This window comes from Candida dubliniensis, chromosome 2, assembly GCF_000026945.1.
Source record: "Candida dubliniensis CD36 chromosome 2, complete sequence".
NCBI lineage: Eukaryota > Fungi > Ascomycota > Pichiomycetes > Serinales > Debaryomycetaceae > Candida > Candida dubliniensis.
In genome coordinates this window covers 1,706,304-1,725,783 of record NC_012861.1, presented here as the reverse complement: position 1 = coordinate 1,725,783, position 19,480 = coordinate 1,706,304, and the positions used below count along the sequence as shown (strand labels likewise).

Below are 19,480 nucleotides of genomic sequence, written 5' to 3'. Positions count from 1 at the left end.
ATCGTGGTGGCCAAAAATCATCTACCCGCTAACTATATTATTGACTCCGGTGTCGGGCGCGGGGGCTTAGTTAAGATCTCTTGGCCTAGTCGCATGACACCTAAAAATTTTAAAACTAAACATTCTTACCTTAAAATTTAAACACCTTCAATTCATTAACTATAAATTACTAATTCTTTGTCATTGTTTATATGAGAAATGATATACATATATATATGTATGCATTATTTTTATTTAAAGTAATTCCGATAATCATTTAATGGTATTTCCACAAAACCAATCAAGCGAAGCTTTCTTAAAAATTTAATTTCGCTTAAAAAATTAATATATCTAGTCGTGTATGATTCCACAAAAGCAATCCCCCACTCCCACTTTCCCCCACCTCCACCTCCACATTTCTTTTACAAGAAGAATCAAACCAATTCATTATATATATAACATTATACATTATCATTATTACATTATGGTCAACACTATTCTAAAATTAAAAAAACAAGCAACTCTTAAATATACATATATATCTAACTTTAATGATTAACTTAGGTTGAAATTATAGCAGTATTAATAACACCAATATCGGAATTATTATTCTCCTTGGTGATTGTGGTGGTTGTATCTTCGATGGGTAATAATAACGACAGATACTTCTGTTCATGATGATTGATTTCATTCTCAATATCAGTTACAACTGTAGATAATGATTCTGTTGAATCATTCAATTGAGTTTGTTGTGATGAAACACTAGAAAAAGATGAATGTCTATTATTGCAACCACCACTGATATTTTGACCTTGGTTTTGACCTTTATTGGTAATACTGTTTACATTGAAAGTAAATTCATCTTCACTTTCACAAATATTAGATCTAGTTGGACTATTGACTAATGTATTATTAGAAACATTATGCACTGACACTATACTTTCATCAATAGAAGTAGTACGATTATGAGTTGGTTTTGTAGTAGTAATAGTAGTAGTAGTAGTACTATTGATTTTGGTGGTTGGTTTTCTTGAAATAGTCAATGGTTTCACTAAACTATCTTGAGATGCATTATTACCATTAGTAGTAACTAAAGTATCATTTGAACTAGTGGAAACATTATTATTATTATTATTAGTAAGTTGACTTTGTAATAATAATTGAATATCTTCTTCAGTATAATATAATTTATTAGTATTTATATTAACATTAATTGATTCAGATATTTTATTATGCACACCAAGGAATGAAGAACTATCAATTGATAATATTTTAATCTCTTCATCATTATCTTCGTTAAAATCAGTATTAGTAGAACACATGGCAACAATTGAAGAATTAGAAGCAGGTAATATGGTTCCACATTGATGTTGATCTAATTTAGTTTGTAATTGATTGGCTTTTGGATTAAATTCAATACTATCAAATCCTTCTTTTAATCCACAAATTATAGGTGATTTATGATTATTGTTGTGATCATGGCTATAGTCCTGGTCATGGAAATCAATTGATGATAAATCCCAATGAATTATATTACCATCTTTACTACCAGTAAATAAATCATTATTATTATTCCATTCCATACTAGTAGTATAATTATTATGACCATATAATTCAACAATATATGAATCTTGTTTTCTAATATCCCATAATCTTACTACTCCATCACCATGACCTGCTGCTAATATATTTGTATTTATAGGATTCCATTTAACTATATTAGCCGATAATTTACGATATGATTGTTGTTTCTCAGTTTGAGTTTGAGCATAGTTTGGTATATTGAAATGGCAATCTCTTAAATCAAATAATGAAACCCCAAATAATCCACAAATAGCAACAGTATTAGATGTATTATTATTGTTGTTGTTGTTGTTGTTTTCTAGTACATCAAAATTCTTAATCCCAGAAACTGTTGAAATTGAAATTGGTGATGGTCTTGTTTGTTGATGACAACCTTTAATATCCCAATAAAATAAATAATCATTATATATTGATAATAAATTTTCATGATTATTTAAAAAATTCAAATGTCTAATTGGTGTAGAAATTGTGTTTTCCAATTGATTTTGTTTTAAATATTTCCTATGATTAAATCGTTTACAAATTTCTGCTGAATCATTTCCATCCCCATCCCCATCCTCGTAATCGTCATTGTCTTCACTATTTCTATTGAAAACATCATTAGTGGCTAATTTTGGTGTTGATACTAAATGAGCATAACCTTTATTATTACCAGTAACCAAATATCGAGTATTATTAATCCATTTCATAGCATATATATTAGGTAAACTAATGGTATGATGATGAATTAAATGATTATTAAATAAATTCAATTCATAAATAAATAAATTAGATTCACATTTACCTGATGATATAGCTAATATTGGATTCCCACCTTTATTTTTATTAATTGACATTGATGTTAAATTCATTGATTCATCAGGAATTTTCCAGTAATTGGATTTAACATTAGTACGATTCAAACAACATGATTGATTTAATATAGCAGTATCTTTATCATTATAAGGATTTAATAACCATGATGAAGAAGAAGAAGAAGAAAAAGAATTGGAAGGTTGAGAATATATACTGGAATTATGGTTGATTGAATTTGAATCAATTAAAGATAAACTTTCAACACTGGATATTGGTGATAAAGTAGGACTAAATCGTTTAATAGCATTCTGTCTAAATAAAAACGTTGGTTCGTAATAATCAGTCATTGTTTGTTTGTGTAGTGTGGTGTGGTTTAATAATTGGGAGCGCGGGATTTAACTTATTTATGTGTGTGTGTGTAAAATGGTGGCAAAATAATAATCAAAAGAATCTTGAAACGAATTCTGGATACTTTCAATCAGTCTTTATATAAATTTCTGAATTTTTAAATAGATTTTCTTTTTTGGTTGCCAAATTATAATTATCTAATGATTGGTTGTTAATTGACTTTGTGGGTATGTAAAAAAAAAAAGGGGGAAAGATGGCAAATAAAATATAATAGAAAATTTTCAAATAAATGGAAGTTCTATTGCTAATATTAATTAAATAAAATATTATCTTTAGGAAAATAAAGAAAGTAAGAAAAGGATCAAATGAATGGAGGAGGGAAAGTTGGATATTTATAAATATATATATATATATATTTGTTGAAGAAGCTTTGGTATAGTGGAGGGGGGAAAGAAAAATCAGAAATCAGAAATCAAAGATTAAGATTTACATTTCTTTTCTAATCTATATATATATATATATATATTATCTGTATTTATGATTTACAATTGTTGTTATTGTTGTTGTTGTTGTTGTCGTATATAATTGAATACCTTTGGTAAAAGAGAAATAGCTGGTTGATGCTACCCAATTGAGAGATTAATTTTTTTTTTTTTTCAGTTCCAATTTGCACGCCACCTTTTTTTTCTTTTTTTGATCATTTGTACACGCACAGTCAAGATTCCCTACTTCTTTTTTTTATTTGTTCTATATTTCTTTCTATTCTTATTTGAATAAGATGATATAATCTAATAGAATTCTTACTGTATTGTTAATATCTGTGTCCAATTAAAGATATTTGTTAAATCCATTCTATTGTTATTATCTTGTGTGTTAATTGTATAGAATGGCAGGTTTTTTTTTTTTTTTTTTGTTCCATTGACGGCAAAAAGAAAACATTTCTTCTAATTGCAAAAAAAGCAAGCAAGGCAAGGCAAGGCAAGGCAAGCACTCCATTAAGAAAAAAAAAAAAAAAAAGGCTGGTAAATCAAACATACACAATTAAGCAAAGATTGATCAAGAAGAAATCATGATATAGCCACTCAAAATAATAATACTTCAAAACTAAATAAGATTGCATAAACAGTTTAGTTTAGTTTAGTATACTTATTATTAAAATAATCGTTTCCTTTTTTCTAAAGTGAAAAAAGTCCGAGATTTAGATTTAACAAACAATTCGTTTTGTATTATGCTGGTTCATTATCCCAATATAGTACAACGTTAACTTTCTTTGTTTAAGACAATCCCAATTGAATCTTCCAATTGTTTGTAAGAAAGTTTTTTGTACAACATTGGTAAGTATACCTTTACGTCATTGTTTAGAGAAATCGCAAAAAGCCACCATCATGCCGTCATCATCATATTTTGGCAAAAGTCATCACTAAGGCAAACCTATAGTCAGATGATTAACAAAAAGGAACACAAAGGAATGGAAACAAAAGAGGAGTTAAGAAAGATCTAAGTATAATATTATTTGTGGATAACATAATTCAATAGATGTAATTGACAAATAGCAATCGTAATTACCAAGTAAACACACACATACACACATAGAAAGATGGATAGACATTTCATGAGTGTATATATTCTTGGCAATAATATTTTATTTTCTTTATACACACATCGTTACATATTATGTACATGATTATGCTGGATCATAAGTTATCATTATTATTATTATTGTTGACAACTTTACATGCGTGATCAATTATGACAGAGATAATAATAATAATAATAAAGGTTGTTGTAAATCACAAATTATAATATAAATGGTTGTGTAGAGTGAATTTCAATGTGTTGATTTTAATTATTGGAAATGGTTTACAGGAATAACAAGAAGAGTCACTACCAATTTATCCTTCCCTCTTTGTGCTAATTCAAGGGGTTTTAGAATGTTCTTTGATATACTTTCTTGATACTTCTTAGATTCAAGACACTAGTTATTACAGTGATGGTATCAAAGAATTCAATAAATATATTCCGCTAAATGTAAAACGGTTAGTCCAAAGAATAAACTCATCCATTACACCACACAACAAACCATTCTAATCTTTAAAGAGATATTTTAATATGCAATTTCCTTCTATATATATATATATATAAACATTGCTGACTCAAAGTTACCTCCTTTTATATATACAAGGTTTTAATAACCATTCTCCTTCAGCTTTTTCTAATCTTTTACTTTCTAATTTTTCAATATCAGTTCTATCATCTTCATCTTCAATAAATTTCTTTTTCTTTTTCTGTAATTTTAATTGACGTTCACGTAAAATATCTGGTGGTGGTTTAAAAAATTCAAATCTAGTAAACATTTTATTAGAATTATCTGTCAGTTTATGAAATAATCCAAATGATTTTAAAGAATTAACAAATTCTTCACCAATTAATTGTTGGTTCTGATTTTGATTCTTGGTGTCACCGCCACTTTCACTAAATCGTGATTTAATTTCTGCTATCCATATTTCACCTCTAGGGATTAAAATTCTCCATGCTTCTTTAATAAAATCTAAAAAATTAGTACCCATTAATGATAAACAAAATATAACTATTGAACATGATTCATCAGGTAATGGGACATTTTTAATATCAGCAACAGTAATTCTTTCATTTTGTTGTTTTAAATCAAAACTATGAACTTTAATATCCAACCCTTTAAAATTTTTCTTGTTCTTTTTATGGGTTTTTTTATTATAATCATTAACAAAATTATTAACATCAAGACTTAATTGTGCTTCTCCACATCCCATATCAGCAATAACAACTTGTTTATTTTGTAAACCAGGTAATCCTCCTGGAGCATTAACTGGTCTAGTTTTCCCTCTAGTTTTAATTTGATTAACAAATACATCAACGGGATTTTCTGGCCATGAAGCAACTTGTTGATTAAAACCTTGATGATATTCATCAAATAATGATGGGGTATCTTTAACTAATTTTAATGCTTCTTCAGAACTTATAGTATATAATTGTTCATTTATCCAACGGAATCTTGACCCAGATAATTTAGCCATCATTTTTTGTTGTAATGGAGTTAATTTTTTATTTGTTGATATAAATGAATTTGTTGAAGATTGATCAATGGATTGATTATTTGTATCCTTAGAATCATTCTTTTTGGGTTTCTTTTGCTTCTTGGACAACTCACTTTGATTATCAGATTGTGATTGTTCCTCATTTTCATGTTTTCTCTTTTTATCTTTTCTTGAGTTATCTTTGGAATCTTTGTTAGATTTTGATGGGGTTTCATTGGTATCAGTATTTGTTATATCTGATCCACTTTCAAATTGTTTCTGATTTTGTTCTCTTTTATTCTTATTCTTGTTTTTACCTTTGTTTTTCTTTTCAGGTAATCCCCCCACTTTGATTTTATTATTATTTTTCAAATCCCATCCTTTAACTTCAAATAACACCATTTTGACTGGTTATGTATAGTTCCTTTTTGTTTTTATAAAGAGAAAGAATAATATTAGCGATGAGATGAGAGATGGCCCCCAATTTATGAATTCGTAATTTTTTTTTTTACTTACACTACTCCTACAAAAATGAAGGGTCGTGTATATGCGTCTAATAAACAAAGTGTAACATTTAAGAATTAAATCAAGTTCACCAGAAGCTAAACAACAACAACAACAACAACAACACGTCTATTAATTGAATCACGATATTAATAATAGTAACTATCATTCACGTTTGCTGATACTATACAAGTAAATAGCATTCCAATACCTCCACCCCTTTGAACAATCCACATTAGAGACAAATAATGATACTACTATGAATACACCATTAAATCGATTACTTTATCCTAAAACTAAAATTGATTGGGGTCCAGGAGAAAATCATATATGTTTAAGAACATCAAGTAAAAATTATTATGTGATTGAATTATTCCATCAATCACCAACTTTAGATAAATTAATTCCATTATTTATAAATGATATTAATTCATCATTAAATTTATTTCATATTTATTATCAATTAGCTGAAAATTTAACTCAAATAGTATTAATTAATAATTATCCTGTGAATAAAGTTCGAATAGTTGGGAAAATTATTGGTGAAAAATATAAATCAATGTCTAATAATAGTAATAATATTAATAATGAACGAAAAATTAATGATGTGATTTTAACAATTGATGATTTTGTTGGATTAAATTCAAAAATTAATGTTAATTTAAATCAATGGAAATTTAAATCTCAAGGTTGTAAATTAAATATGTCAAATCATGGGAAAATCGTTGAAATTCAAGGAATTATTAATAATAAATATATTTATTATAATAGAAATAATTACCATAATGACAACAACAATAATTCACTTCAACGAGAAATTGACGTGGAAAAATTTAGAGTATTAAGTCATAATGGTAATGATTTCCATATTGAATTGGATAATTGGAAGAAAACATTGGAATTTAGAAATTTGAATTTAATGGAGCCATGGATATTTATTCCTTCACCACAAAGAAATAACCACCACCACCACCATCAACAACAACAACAGAAGCAACCATTAACTTATAGATTCACTGAATCAGAATTACGCAAACGGAATAATCGTCAAAATTTGATTATTTCATCTTCTTCATCAATTAATGAATTACAACCAGAAGAATTGACATTTGAAGATAGTTTATTAGTTGATGCTGTACGTAAATCAAGTGATAGAACCAGTGCTAATTCCGTTGATGATGATGATGATAATTTGGTGGGTGAAAAAAGTTTTGGGGTTACTAAGAATGATCTAGTGCCATCACAACAACAACAACAACAACAACAACTGAGTTCATTAAGTATTGCACGCTTATCGCTGACACCGCGAGAAACTACTCCTGTCACTAGCAACGCGGTTATACATGGCATATCGCTGGACCTATGTAATAAATCAATCAATGAAATGGCAACACCTAATAACCACAATAACACCGATACTATTGATGATGATGACGAGGACGATGACGATGATATTGTAATTCTAGCGGTAAATAACAATCCTGTTAAAGTGGTTACAGAATTTCAAGTCACATTAGAAATTATAAAATTCATTATAAATAAAAATTTTATTAAATTCAAACTTGTGGAAATATATCGTCATAATTATATATCTCAATTATTAACTAATTTAACTACTATTCAATTAAGTACATTACAACAAATCCCTAATTTTAAAAATTTAAATTCATTTGAAGAATATAAATCAATAATTTTCCATCGTATACGACATATTTTACAATTTGATTATCAATTAATTACTGTTAGTCAAACTCAACTGGTTAAACTGAAAAATTTACAAAATTTATTTTATAGTTTGATACAAATTTTACATAATTTAAGTCACTTCAAAAAACAAAATCCAAATACAAATCATGAATTGAAAGTAATGGATTATTTAGAATTATTAAAACAAGAAAATTTGATATTTGGTGATGGAATTAATTATAAATTAATTAATGGAATTATTGATTATATATTAACTATGGTTTTAAAACAAGATCATTTATGGAAATATGAAACGAAAACTATTACATGGAAGTATATAGGATAATTATAGAACTGCCCTTTATTTATTTATTTATTTATTTATTTATTATATCAATTTGTAAATGTATATTGGTATGGTTTGTGTGTTTAGTGATTATTTGTTTGGTTGGTGGGGGGCACAGCAATTTTGATCTTCGGTTATCTGCGTGGCAAAGAAGAAACAATATCTTATCGGACGAATTTCTAAAATGACTTAAATATATTAAATATATAAAAGAATCAACATATTTCTTTCTTTCTTTCTCTTTCTTTAAATATCAATACTTCCATAACCAACAACAAGACAAACTACACATAGTAACTTTTTTCTTCTTCCATAATGTCTGTTGATCCAATTACTTGTCATATATTAGACACCACTTTAGGAAAACCAGCTTCTGGTGTTATAGTTCAATTATTCCATATATCCAATGATCCTTCATTATCTGAAGATATACAATCTTATGCTAATGATGGTGGTAATAAACATTTTGCTACGGCGAAAACTGATAATGATGGTCGTATTAAACAATGGATAATTGATCCCAATGGAGATTTCCAAAATTTAGGAATCAATAAAAGTACTAATAATGTTAATCAATCATGGCAAATTTTAAAACCAGGGATATATAAAGCAAAATTTTTAACTGGGAAATATTTTTTACTGTTAGCTCAAACCCAACAACAAACATCTACTGGTAGTGGCGGTAGAACATTTTTCCCATTTGTTGAAATTTCATTTATTATTGATAATCCACCTGATAATCATTATCATATTCCTTTATTATTAAGTAATTATAGTTATACTACTTATCGTGGAAGTTAAAATCCAACATATAAAACATAAACATGTATTTATATATATAGAAGAATTTACAATAATAAACCAATCTTTATCAATAAAACAAAATAATAATAACAAAATAAAAATTAACTAAAATGAACTAAATAAACAAAAACAAAAACAAAAACTAAAGGACGGGAAGAAAACAAAAATCTATGTAAATAATTATACAGTTTATGGTTGGTTGACTGGTTTTTGATTGTTTGAATGTAATATATAAATTGATAATAATTTAAGGAGAATCATTTGTCTTAGTAGAAAAAGTGTGTATTATTTTGAGAACTTTCATGAACCAACATTTCATTACATTTATAATAATTCAATTCATTCTTGATCTTATTAATCTCTTTAGGATCACTCAATGAATATTGAGTAACTGCTTTATTATATCTCTTGTACATATCACTGGCAAATGTTTCATTAATAGATATCTTATTAGTAAAGATAACATGTTTGGTATTAGATGATGAACCACTACTGATACCTCCTCCAATCATTGTTTGTTTCATAGTAGCAGTGAATCCACCACCACCACCCATACCCATTCTTTTACGTCTTTTCAAAATTGATCTCTTAGTTATTGATCTATCAACAAATAATTTCACCTCGGATAAATCTTCAAACTTCTTCAAATCAACTTCAATTTTAGGATAATCTTTAAATTGTCGAATATATTTCAAATGAGGTGGTAAATTTTTCTTTTCATCATCAGTAAGATTATTGAAAATATATTGTAATTCTTGACTATCGATAACCATTGATTTTGTTCCATCTCGATTACTACTAGTTTCAGAACCATCAACAACTGGATCAAAGTTTTCATCTGCCATCATCCTCATATTCCTTGAAGATCCAACAAGCAGTGGAGCAACTAAAGGAGTAGCAGTAATCACTGGAGTAGAAACTTTTTCATCATAATCAGTAATAGGTACAGGACTAGTTGTATTGGCAGAAGCACCTGCAGTTCTAGCATCATTGGAGACAGCACCTGCACTGGTATCACCAGTAGAAGTGGCAGTAGTAGTGGTTGCAGCAGCAGCAGCAGCAATAGGGAACATCTGGTCTCTGAATCTTTCAAGTTCTTTACTAGTTTTTGCATCAAGAGTAGCTTCCAGACTTTTATCAATATATGCATTCAATGCACCTTCATCCATTGTAGCCCAACGTGCTTCACTTTGAATAAAATCCATATTCTCAGTTTCATCATTTTCATCACCACTAGATATAGATGGCCCCGACTCTCCATCAGCATCATCCTTCAATTGTTGATCTTGAATTTGTGCAATTGATAATTCATCATCTCTTAAAAATGGTTCATTCAAACTACTTGATCCAGTAGTAATTTTATGAATAAAATTCGGTGGTGAAGTTGGTGTTAATTCACTTTCAAATTTTTCATCAAATGTTAACATCATCTCTTCAAATAATCCTGTTTCCTCAGGTTCAAAATCAGGTAATGATCCCAATTTTATCGAGGGAGCAATTTCACTCAATACCGATATTCTATTGTCATTATTGAAACCTAATTGTGGTTTTTGTTTTTCTGCAATCACTGGTAAATCATCTGGTTCTTCCCTTTTTTGTCTTCTAAATTTGAATAACCTAGATCCTGTCGATCCTGTCGATGATAAAGATGTGGTTGATTCTGACTTGTCCATTGATTTCTCATGTATTTGTGGTCTGAACATCTTGAAAAATGATTTAAAATTGGTACCACCTTTCTTAGTATCCTGTTGATGAAGTGGAAGATTTCCCTCAGTGGCAGAATTACCAACACTTTGATAAACGTGGGATTTAGGGGGATTTTTGTTGAATTGTTGTTTTGGTTGTACTGTTGGTGGTGGTGGTGGTGGCAAATGTGGACTATTCAGATCAAAAGATTCATCTGCAACGGTTGTATTGGAATAATCGTGTTCAATATTCCCTATCGGTGGTGGTTTACGTGAAGGTTCAAACCTACTATGTGCTGGTAGCTTTTCAGATGATGGCACAAGTAGATCAGGAACTGGTGATTTATCTGGAGCAGCTGATGGTAATGACTTTATCTTTTTCAATGTCTTGTCAGGCATTTCATTTAAATTGGATCCTGATTGGGTTGAATTATCACCTAAGGTTTTACTTTTGTCAGCATCTTCATTCAATAACAAAGATCTAACGGGCATTGATGGCTTTGTATCTGGAGTTGCAGAATCTTCAAAGTGTTCTTCGTTCTTCATATCTTTCAATTTTAAAGATTTTTTGGCCAATTCTTCTTCAAAAGTACCTGTTGTATCATTTAAAACCAGTCGCGAAGGACTTGGATCTCTTTCATTTTCACTACTTTTATAACTAGTCAGATGTCCCAGTGCATCAGGGCGATCCAGTATATTCGGGTTAGTTGCTGGTGGTGGAGCCTTTATAGGTTGGGTCTGAATTGCAATTGGAATGGTAAACTCTTCAACTTCTTTTTTCTTACCATTAGTTTCCCCAGAGTCTTTAGATATGTGCTTCAGAATCGAATGCAGTTCATCTTTGGCATCATTATCTGATTTCTTATCTCCGTGTTTTTTGGATCTTTTTTTCTTCGGTCTTCCTTTCACTCTCATTCCAGGTGATTTTTCAATTGGTGGTGGCGGTGGTGGAGATTCACTTTTTCCCTGAGGTGTCGATATCTCTTGTATGGGACTTCTCTTTGGTGTTGCGGGTTCTGGATCCAGAGATGGACCAGATGCATTAACTGATGTCTTCTTTTGTTGATTGAAAAAATCACCTGCAGACGACGTAGATGAAGCATTACGATGATGCTTTCTGATTTTATTGTTGTTCACTATCATAACATCACCTCTTGGAGGTATATCTACCTGTTTATCATTCAAAAACTTGTTAAAAGTACTAGAGTTTATATCGTAATACCTTGAACTTCTTGGCGTCGTGGTTACAGAATCTGTTGGTGATGGAATAAACTTTATCGCCTGATCTTCACTGACTTGAATTATTTGTTCCTTGACTGGAGCTCCATTGCTACTTGATCGCAACAGTTGTCTTTTTTCATTGATCAATTGTGTGTATTGTTTCTGTTCTTGTTCAATTTGATCTTTTTCTAATTGTTCTTGTTGTTGCTGGTGATGAGTCTGAGTTGGAGTAGAATTCAAATTCGAAATAATTTCGCTCAATTGGTACAGTTCAGGGGATGAATCATGGAAATACTGTTCAACAAACGATTCAGTGTCTATTGTTGGCTCTGGTAACAAACTTATTTGGCTCTTTCGATTACTGGTTCCGCCACTACTACTAGAATTGGTACTTGTACTAATACTAGTATCAGTATTCAGTCTCTTGAAATGTACTATTGATCCAGCGCTGATTCGAGGAGGACGAAGAGCATTGATTTTGTTTGGTGGTGTAACGATTGGAGTGGCAGTTTTTAATGATGTTGGGGATGGTGGTGCTAACTTTGGTGTTTCTTTGGGTTCTTTAAACAGATCTTGATCAGGAGAACTGAGTGGAGTCTTGAAAACCTCTTCTTCACTAGACATTTCTGATGTGCGAGAAATATCTCTTAAAGTTGGTCTTACAGGAGCACCCAACTGAGGAAAATTATTCGAGTTGTTGCTGCTATCGTACGAGGAGTTTGGTGAGCTATTTCCGGAACGGTTGCTCAATTCTCGTTGTTTTAGCACATCCAATGGCAGAATGTTGTCATATAACAAGGAAGGAGTATTACCAGCAGAAAAATCATTTGTCGAATTTGGTGAATCATTATTGCCCACAGTGAGAGGGCTAGACAACGACAGTTGTAAATTTCTTGATCTTGGTACATTCCTCTCACTTGGAGAACTTGACGAGCCAGATTCATCGCGTATAAATCGACGCAGATCCAAAGTGTTTCTATTATCCCAAGATGAATTGTTTGAATGTCCTACACTAACTGAGCGCAAAGTTGAAGCTGGTGTTGTCCTAAATGTTTCCTCACTAGCCTCGTTTAAAGTTGCCAATGCGGCATCTTCAGTTGCTGAATCTGAATGAGTGTTGTTGTTATCGTCGCAAGATGACCCGGAACTATTTCTGATTTCATTGGAAAGTCGGTTGTGATCGTCACTTATCGATGTAGATGGGGTATTTGTTGCTGAACGATTTACATTAGAATTAGAATTGTCGGCATTTTCCACCAATAAATTAGAAACATTGGAAACATTAGATGTCTGTGATGAGAATGATGATGCGTTAGAATACTGCTCAGTTTTGGTGATATTTTGAGATTGGAGTTTGTGACTATTTTTCAAACTAGAACTGCTGTTGCTATTACGATATGATTCATATGGCAACTTTGTGGCACTATCTTCAAGAACAATATTGGTTGCAATATCTCCTTTGTTGCTTCTTATATTCAGCACCAAATTTTGTTTATTTAATACTTTGATATTCTGAAGGGAAGCTGACTTAGGTAGTGATGTCAATGAATTATTCGAATGTATTGAAGTTTTCCCACCATTGCTAGGCAAAGTAGAAGCACTATTTGCAGATGAAGAATTGGAAGAGTGGACCGGACTATGGGTTGGTGAATCTGTTGCAAAAGAGTGATTGGGTATGGTAGTGTCAACTGATGGAAAAGTGTTGTCGGGTTTGGTTGGTGGAGAATCAGTATGAATCTTGCTTGGTCGATTTCTCTTTGCTGGTGCTGTTCTTGGTCGGAATACTTCACCATTGGGGAAATAGTATACCCCTTCTTTAGAATAAAAGGAACTACCACCCATAGGAGGACTTCGAAAACTTGCGTCACTTAGTAGTTTTGGTGAGATTCCGTTACTGTTGGGGAATTTCTTTGTTGGTTTTTTCACAAATTTGTTATCCACAGCAATTAAGTTGTCAGTAGATAAATCATGTACGGAGATATTATTCTGCGATGATGCAGTGGTAGACATTGAAGTCAAAGAATTTCTTCGGGAACTATGTTCTGTCATATTAAAAGAACAATCTTATATCTGTCAGGGGAGGGAGGGGGGGGGACAATAAATAAAACCGAAAACAAAAAGTATAAACGAAGGTGGGAAGTAATAAATAATCTGATAGGAAGGGAAATAAGGAAAAGTTAACTCTAAAGGTTATCTTTCTTTAGAAGATATAAATTTGTTGAGCTAAAAATAAAAATAAATTATTAAATAATAAAATTTTTTTGAAATATTTGTTTTTCCTTTAAGGGGGACTCTCTTTGTAAAGTTCGTTCTTTTTTTCTCTTTCTATTCTTAGTCTTAGTCTTAGTTTTAGTCTTAGTCTTAGTTTAGTAGTGGGAAGCAGAAAAAATATCAATTAGAAATTTTGTTGCTTGATTAAAATTTAAAGGAGTAGTGGGGAGTGTACCAAATGATAAAAATACAATCAAACAAAGCAAAGCAAAATTCAATTTGACATAAAATTATGATTTAATTATTCTGGATAACCAGGTTGAATTTCCTTATAATAGTTAATTATTGTCCAAATTAATGGCTTGTTAGTTTAGATGAAAACTAGACTCGTATAGCTAAAAAAAACCTGCTGGAATCGGATAACAAAAAAAAATGTGTTCTCTTTGATTGTTAAACTTGCCGAGGAATTTGACAGAATCAACAGGGACCCAATCCACAACTAAAACGTAGATATATGTGTATATATAGTTTTTAGGTTTGAAAAGTGTAATCACAAATCTGAAATAAGAATACAAATAACTCTAGATGATAATAATTATTTGATCGAGATATTGTTCTTTGTTCTTATTTAAGCTCAATCCCAAGTAAAATAATACCAATTTAAATGGAAAAATAATCGAGGAAGCGAATGTATTGAGGTGGTTTGATTCTTGTGATAAATAATCCACACTATATTCCTAAAAAAGAAGTTGGGACGTATCGTAATTTTCAACAGAATAACAAAAAAGAATCTTTAAACAGATCTTCTTTGGTTCGGGTTGGGTTGGTTGTAAGAGTTGTATAATAGTGTGTATTTGTTGTCAATGCTTATCTGTCTCTAAATGTGCTGTTTTTTTTTTGTTCTCTTTTTTGTCAATCTTTTCTTCTAGAACTAAAATGTATCTATGAATTGAAATGTTCTAGTTATACTTATGTTGACCTTATTGAAAGTGAACTGAATAAGAAAGAACTAATTTAAAGGTGGAAAACAAATAATTTGATCAATAAATAAAAGAGAAGAAATGAAAAGAAAGAAAGAAGAACAACAACAAAAATTGTTTGAAAGAAATTTTTAGTTTTGCTTCCTTGAATCCCTTCTTCTTCATTTCTATAACTCATAATAATCACTTTGTGTTGATACTTCGGGTAATTCTAAAATCGCCTCTAACAACAACAACAAGTGCTTATTTTGCAGTAGTACAGGTTAAACTTGCACCATTAAACAGAGAATACATTTTGGAAAGAGGGTTTAAACAATAATGAAATTCCACGTTTTTCAATACACAAAAACCAAAATAAAAAAGAGAATTTATTATTTGTGGGCGGCCAGCCAACATCAAATAATTCCAACCAGAAACGAATACTAATAAACCTGACAAATAATAATAATAATAGAATATGTATTAACTCGTTTCCTGAATTATTAGTTGAAACATTTGAGATTGCTATCAATAATAGAGTGTAATTATTATCTACTTATGTACAACCTCCTAAATATCCCCCAAAACAAAGACACTAACAAAAAAATAAATTGAAACAACCATCGTCGCGTAATCGAAAGGACGAACAAAGCAAACAATATATATACACACACATTCAAACCAATAACTATCGAAAACGAATGATTTTATAGTAAAATGGAATTAAAGTTGGACAAAACGATCAAAAAAAGAAAAAAAAAAGAAAAGAATTTCAAATCAATCTCTCAAAACCCTTAAACACGACGAATCCTTGCATTTTTTTGTTTTGGTTTATGGCAATTGAGGAAAAGCTTGATCTACTAGCCTTGGGCTCTGAATTGCATTATAGTATGATGAGGATAGAACTAAATAATAATAATAGTGCTTTGCATTATCAACTAAGTTCTATTGTTCTTGACTACAATCTCTCGGTTCCTAAACCCCTTGTCTAGGTATCTGAGCTTATTATCATAATTCCGACCTTTCCATTATCATGGTTGTTTCTCCTCCCTCTCAGTTTTCCTCAATTCTTCAATAACAAGCACGTTTACCTTCTTTTGACCACGTTAGGGATCTTGCAATGCCTCGAGTTGTCAATCATGCTTGCAAACATCCAAAACGAAACTAATCTTTGATTTACATAATAACTCTTCCCCTCGCTTTGTCGCGGTAGGATCGACAATTATTGGCCTTTCAAACACCTACCATCCAGCCACACTATTCCATTCTTTGTTGAACCTTTGTATCTAAAACGTTAAAGCTTTGTCAATGGTAATCTTTTCCCTGTTGTATCACCACATGGTACCTTACATGCCATATCATTATGTGCCTTATCAATTATTGCTGTATCATCTGGTTTTAAACTTCTTTAGGGATGATGACTCTAACAATAAAACTGTGCTTACAGCGACAGGTCGTGGATGTTGGTAATGCATAAACGACAATTGGCTTCTTTTCGTCAATTTGCAAGTTTCAATTACAAACAGACACCCTTAACAAAAAGAGACTGCATACACCATTTAGTCTAGAACAATTTTATTTTCTGTGTCTGGAGACAATTTTTTTTTTTTACCCCTGAAATTTTTGATTTTTAGTGTCTAAAATTCAAATTTTTTTTCATTGTTCGATAATTTAGATGTCCCACTAATTCTGACATTATTTCTAACATTCCATTATGAAACCAAATACTTGGATTTAGTGATTGTAAAATGTTAAGTGGCATGTCTTTTTGTGTTTGCCAAATACACAATGAGTGTTAGCAGATGTCTATTGGTCTGACAGGTGGAGTCAACTATTAATGAAGTATTGCCAATATCAAAGAACAGTTGATACTCTATGAATGGTTTGTTATAAATCAATGGTATAGATGGAAATGACAATCTTGTATAATATCTAATTCTTCACAACCTTAAAAACCAATAGAAAGAAGTATTAACTTCAAGGTTTTGTAAAAGCAGATATTTATGGTATGGTTGCAAAAAAAAAAACAAAAGAGGTAGCATATCTATTATTCAAAGAAAAAAACTCCTAGTTTTGCAAATCACGAACATTTGATATTAAACCATGTACAATAGCTATGAAAATACTTCTATTTTATTCAATGATTCCACGATATATTATATGGCTAACACTAGCAATGTTTTTTTTGTCCACTGGTGATACATTTGATATATCGATAAATAATGAAGAAATTGATAATCCTGGTTTAATTATCAAATCTAAATTTAAAAAATATTTACCGGAATTGCAAGAAAATCTAGAAATACCGATCACTGAGAAGCAACAAAGTATTAAAGAATCATTTATTCCTAAACGGATAAATTATCCTCATTATGGATTAAGATCTCGATTTAGAAAAGATATTGCTATTCTGGGAACAACAACAACCACCCAAGAATTATTGGAAACATCAATCCCAACAAATGGTGATGGTGATTCTTTTGATAGTGAAAACGACGGAAACAAAAGTGATTCTAGTGATGATGAAGATAGTAGTAATGATAAATCTGATGCTACGTTTAAATCACTTTCTTCTTCAGCTCCTCCTACAGTGGTACATTCAAGAAGATCTTGGATCAAAGATTTTTTAATTTTCAAAGAACAAAAAGTGTCTACCATGTCTTCCTCCTCTTCATCATCATCTTCCGGCCCATTACGTGACAAATACAAATCCAAATCTAATCAAGAAAATAAACAATTACAATCTCGTATTAAGAATTATGATGATACTGTTAGTGATCCTCGAGATTTAAAACGTTGGGTAAGATTAATTGCTGATGAAGGTAAGAATGAATTTGGTAAAAAACATTCATCATCAAAAAATTATATTCAAAAAAATGAAATTGAATTAGATATTGAAGAATTTATTCATTACTTGGTTGAAGAACAAGGATTTAATTCATCAGATTTAGAATTTTTAAGATTGAAAAATTTGGATTATGGATTAGGAGAAATTGAAAAAGAATTAAATAAATTAAAAGAAGCAAAAGGGTCACCTAAAGTTATTTCTATTGGTGGAGAAGATGAAAATTCAGCTCCATTATTATGGATCAAAATTTCTAAACCTACTGCATGCTTAATTATTGCTTTAACTTTTCTATTACTAGGCTAATAATAGTGAATAATACAAAGACGTATATAAATATATATATATATATATATCTAGCAGTTGGTTTCTTCTATTCGTCTAATTTTTCCAACACATCAAATATTTGTAGAACTCAATCTCCATAAAATCATCATGAATACACTACGATAAGGCAGGAATTTTTTGGCAGCATATTTAACATATGCATCATGAATAGGGGTCCAATTTCGTTTAGAATCAGTTTTATTGGCAAATTTCAGTTTCCGTTTCAATAATAATTGACTTTCTTCATCATTTAAACATTCTTGTTTGATTTGTTTCAACAATTCAGGTCGTTTATTTAAATACCGAGCCATTCCTCGTGCTATTCCTAAATCATCTTCAGCAAATACATCCATTTCTTCTAAAGTAAACATAGCAAACATTTTTGCTGACCATATACCAATGCCTTTTAATTTACATAATTCAGTTAATATATCGTCTAAATTTGATTGTTTATAAAATTCTAATTGAGTCAAATGATTATTGGGATCATTAAATGCTTCACTTATACTTTGAACATATTTCACTTTCATATTTGATAATCCAACATTTTTCAATTCTTCAGCGGAGAATTTCAATGTTTTATCAGGGGTTGGTATTCCATTAAATAATCCTTCAAATCTTGTTTGAATGGCTTTGGCGGCAGCACCACTTACTTGTTGAGCAATAACCGATCGAATCAATGAATACCAATAATTATGAATTGGATTATCTTTATCAATATTGGTGTTATTGTAATTCTCATTCATAGTTACATTTGTATAGGTTAAACTACTGAAACTTCTAAAATTTTGATGTACAATAACTGGATATAAACTTGGGTCAATTTTAAGTATATGATAAATTCCCTTGATAAATTCTGGTGTATGATCTTCAATATATTTCGGTGGAAGAGAAAGATCTTGTGGTATGGTGATATGAGTTAATAGATCTTCTAGATCCAGTGATGATTTGGTCAATTTAGGTTTCGGTTTGGTTAATTTCGGTTTCTTATTGATTTTGGCATTCCCAGTTGATGATTGTAAGAGTTTTGAATTCGAATCAACTATTGTTGTTTTTGTAATTGTTGTGACTTTGGTGGGGGAAGTGGCAACAGATTTGGTGGTTAGTGATTTAGATCGCGTAATTGCACCCAT

The 19,480-nt window shown here is 30.4% G+C and overlaps 7 protein-coding genes across 7 annotated transcripts; 3 read left to right on the top strand and 4 right to left on the bottom strand. All coding sequences in view use genetic code 12, as the record gives it.

Annotated features, from left to right (window-relative positions):
- Window positions 1-539: 539 nt before the first annotated feature.
- On the bottom strand, window positions 540-2,705 carry CD36_22620 (cell wall protein, putative; the record flags this gene model as incomplete). Its single annotated transcript, XM_002418691.1, has 1 exon — window positions 540-2,705. The coding sequence occupies one exon, from the start codon at window positions 2,703-2,705 to the stop codon at window positions 540-542; it is 2,166 nt and encodes a 721-aa protein (XP_002418736.1).
- A 2,160-nt stretch (window positions 2,706-4,865) lies between these two features.
- Window positions 4,866-6,161, bottom strand: CD36_22610 (rRNA methyltransferase, putative; the record flags this gene model as incomplete). The annotated part of the gene is made up of 1 exon (XM_002418690.1): window positions 4,866-6,161. The coding sequence occupies one exon, from the start codon at window positions 6,159-6,161 to the stop codon at window positions 4,866-4,868; it is 1,296 nt and encodes a 431-aa protein (XP_002418735.1).
- A 361-nt stretch (window positions 6,162-6,522) lies between these two features.
- Window positions 6,523-8,295, top strand: CD36_22600 (conserved hypothetical protein; the record flags this gene model as incomplete). The annotated part of the gene is made up of 1 exon (XM_002418689.1): window positions 6,523-8,295. One exon carries the CDS (start codon window positions 6,523-6,525, stop codon window positions 8,293-8,295), a length of 1,773 nt encoding a protein of 590 aa, XP_002418734.1.
- A 315-nt stretch (window positions 8,296-8,610) lies between these two features.
- Window positions 8,611-9,096, top strand: CD36_22590 (transthyretin-like protein, putative; the record flags this gene model as incomplete). Its single annotated transcript, XM_002418688.1, has 1 exon — window positions 8,611-9,096. The coding sequence occupies one exon, from the start codon at window positions 8,611-8,613 to the stop codon at window positions 9,094-9,096; it is 486 nt and encodes a 161-aa protein (XP_002418733.1).
- A 269-nt stretch (window positions 9,097-9,365) lies between these two features.
- Window positions 9,366-14,054, bottom strand: CD36_22580 (conserved hypothetical protein; the record flags this gene model as incomplete). Its single annotated transcript, XM_002418687.1, has 1 exon — window positions 9,366-14,054. One exon carries the CDS (start codon window positions 14,052-14,054, stop codon window positions 9,366-9,368), a length of 4,689 nt encoding a protein of 1,562 aa, XP_002418732.1.
- A 3,237-nt stretch (window positions 14,055-17,291) lies between these two features.
- On the top strand, window positions 17,292-18,326 carry CD36_22570 (hypothetical GPI-anchored protein, conserved; the record flags this gene model as incomplete). Its single annotated transcript, XM_002418686.1, has 1 exon — window positions 17,292-18,326. One exon carries the CDS (start codon window positions 17,292-17,294, stop codon window positions 18,324-18,326), a length of 1,035 nt encoding a protein of 344 aa, XP_002418731.1.
- Window positions 18,327-18,418: 92 nt separating this feature from the next.
- On the bottom strand, window positions 18,419-19,480 carry CD36_22560 (3-methyladenine DNA glycosidase, putative; the record flags this gene model as incomplete). Its single annotated transcript, XM_002418685.1, has 1 exon — window positions 18,419-19,480. The coding sequence occupies one exon, from the start codon at window positions 19,478-19,480 to the stop codon at window positions 18,419-18,421; it is 1,062 nt and encodes a 353-aa protein (XP_002418730.1).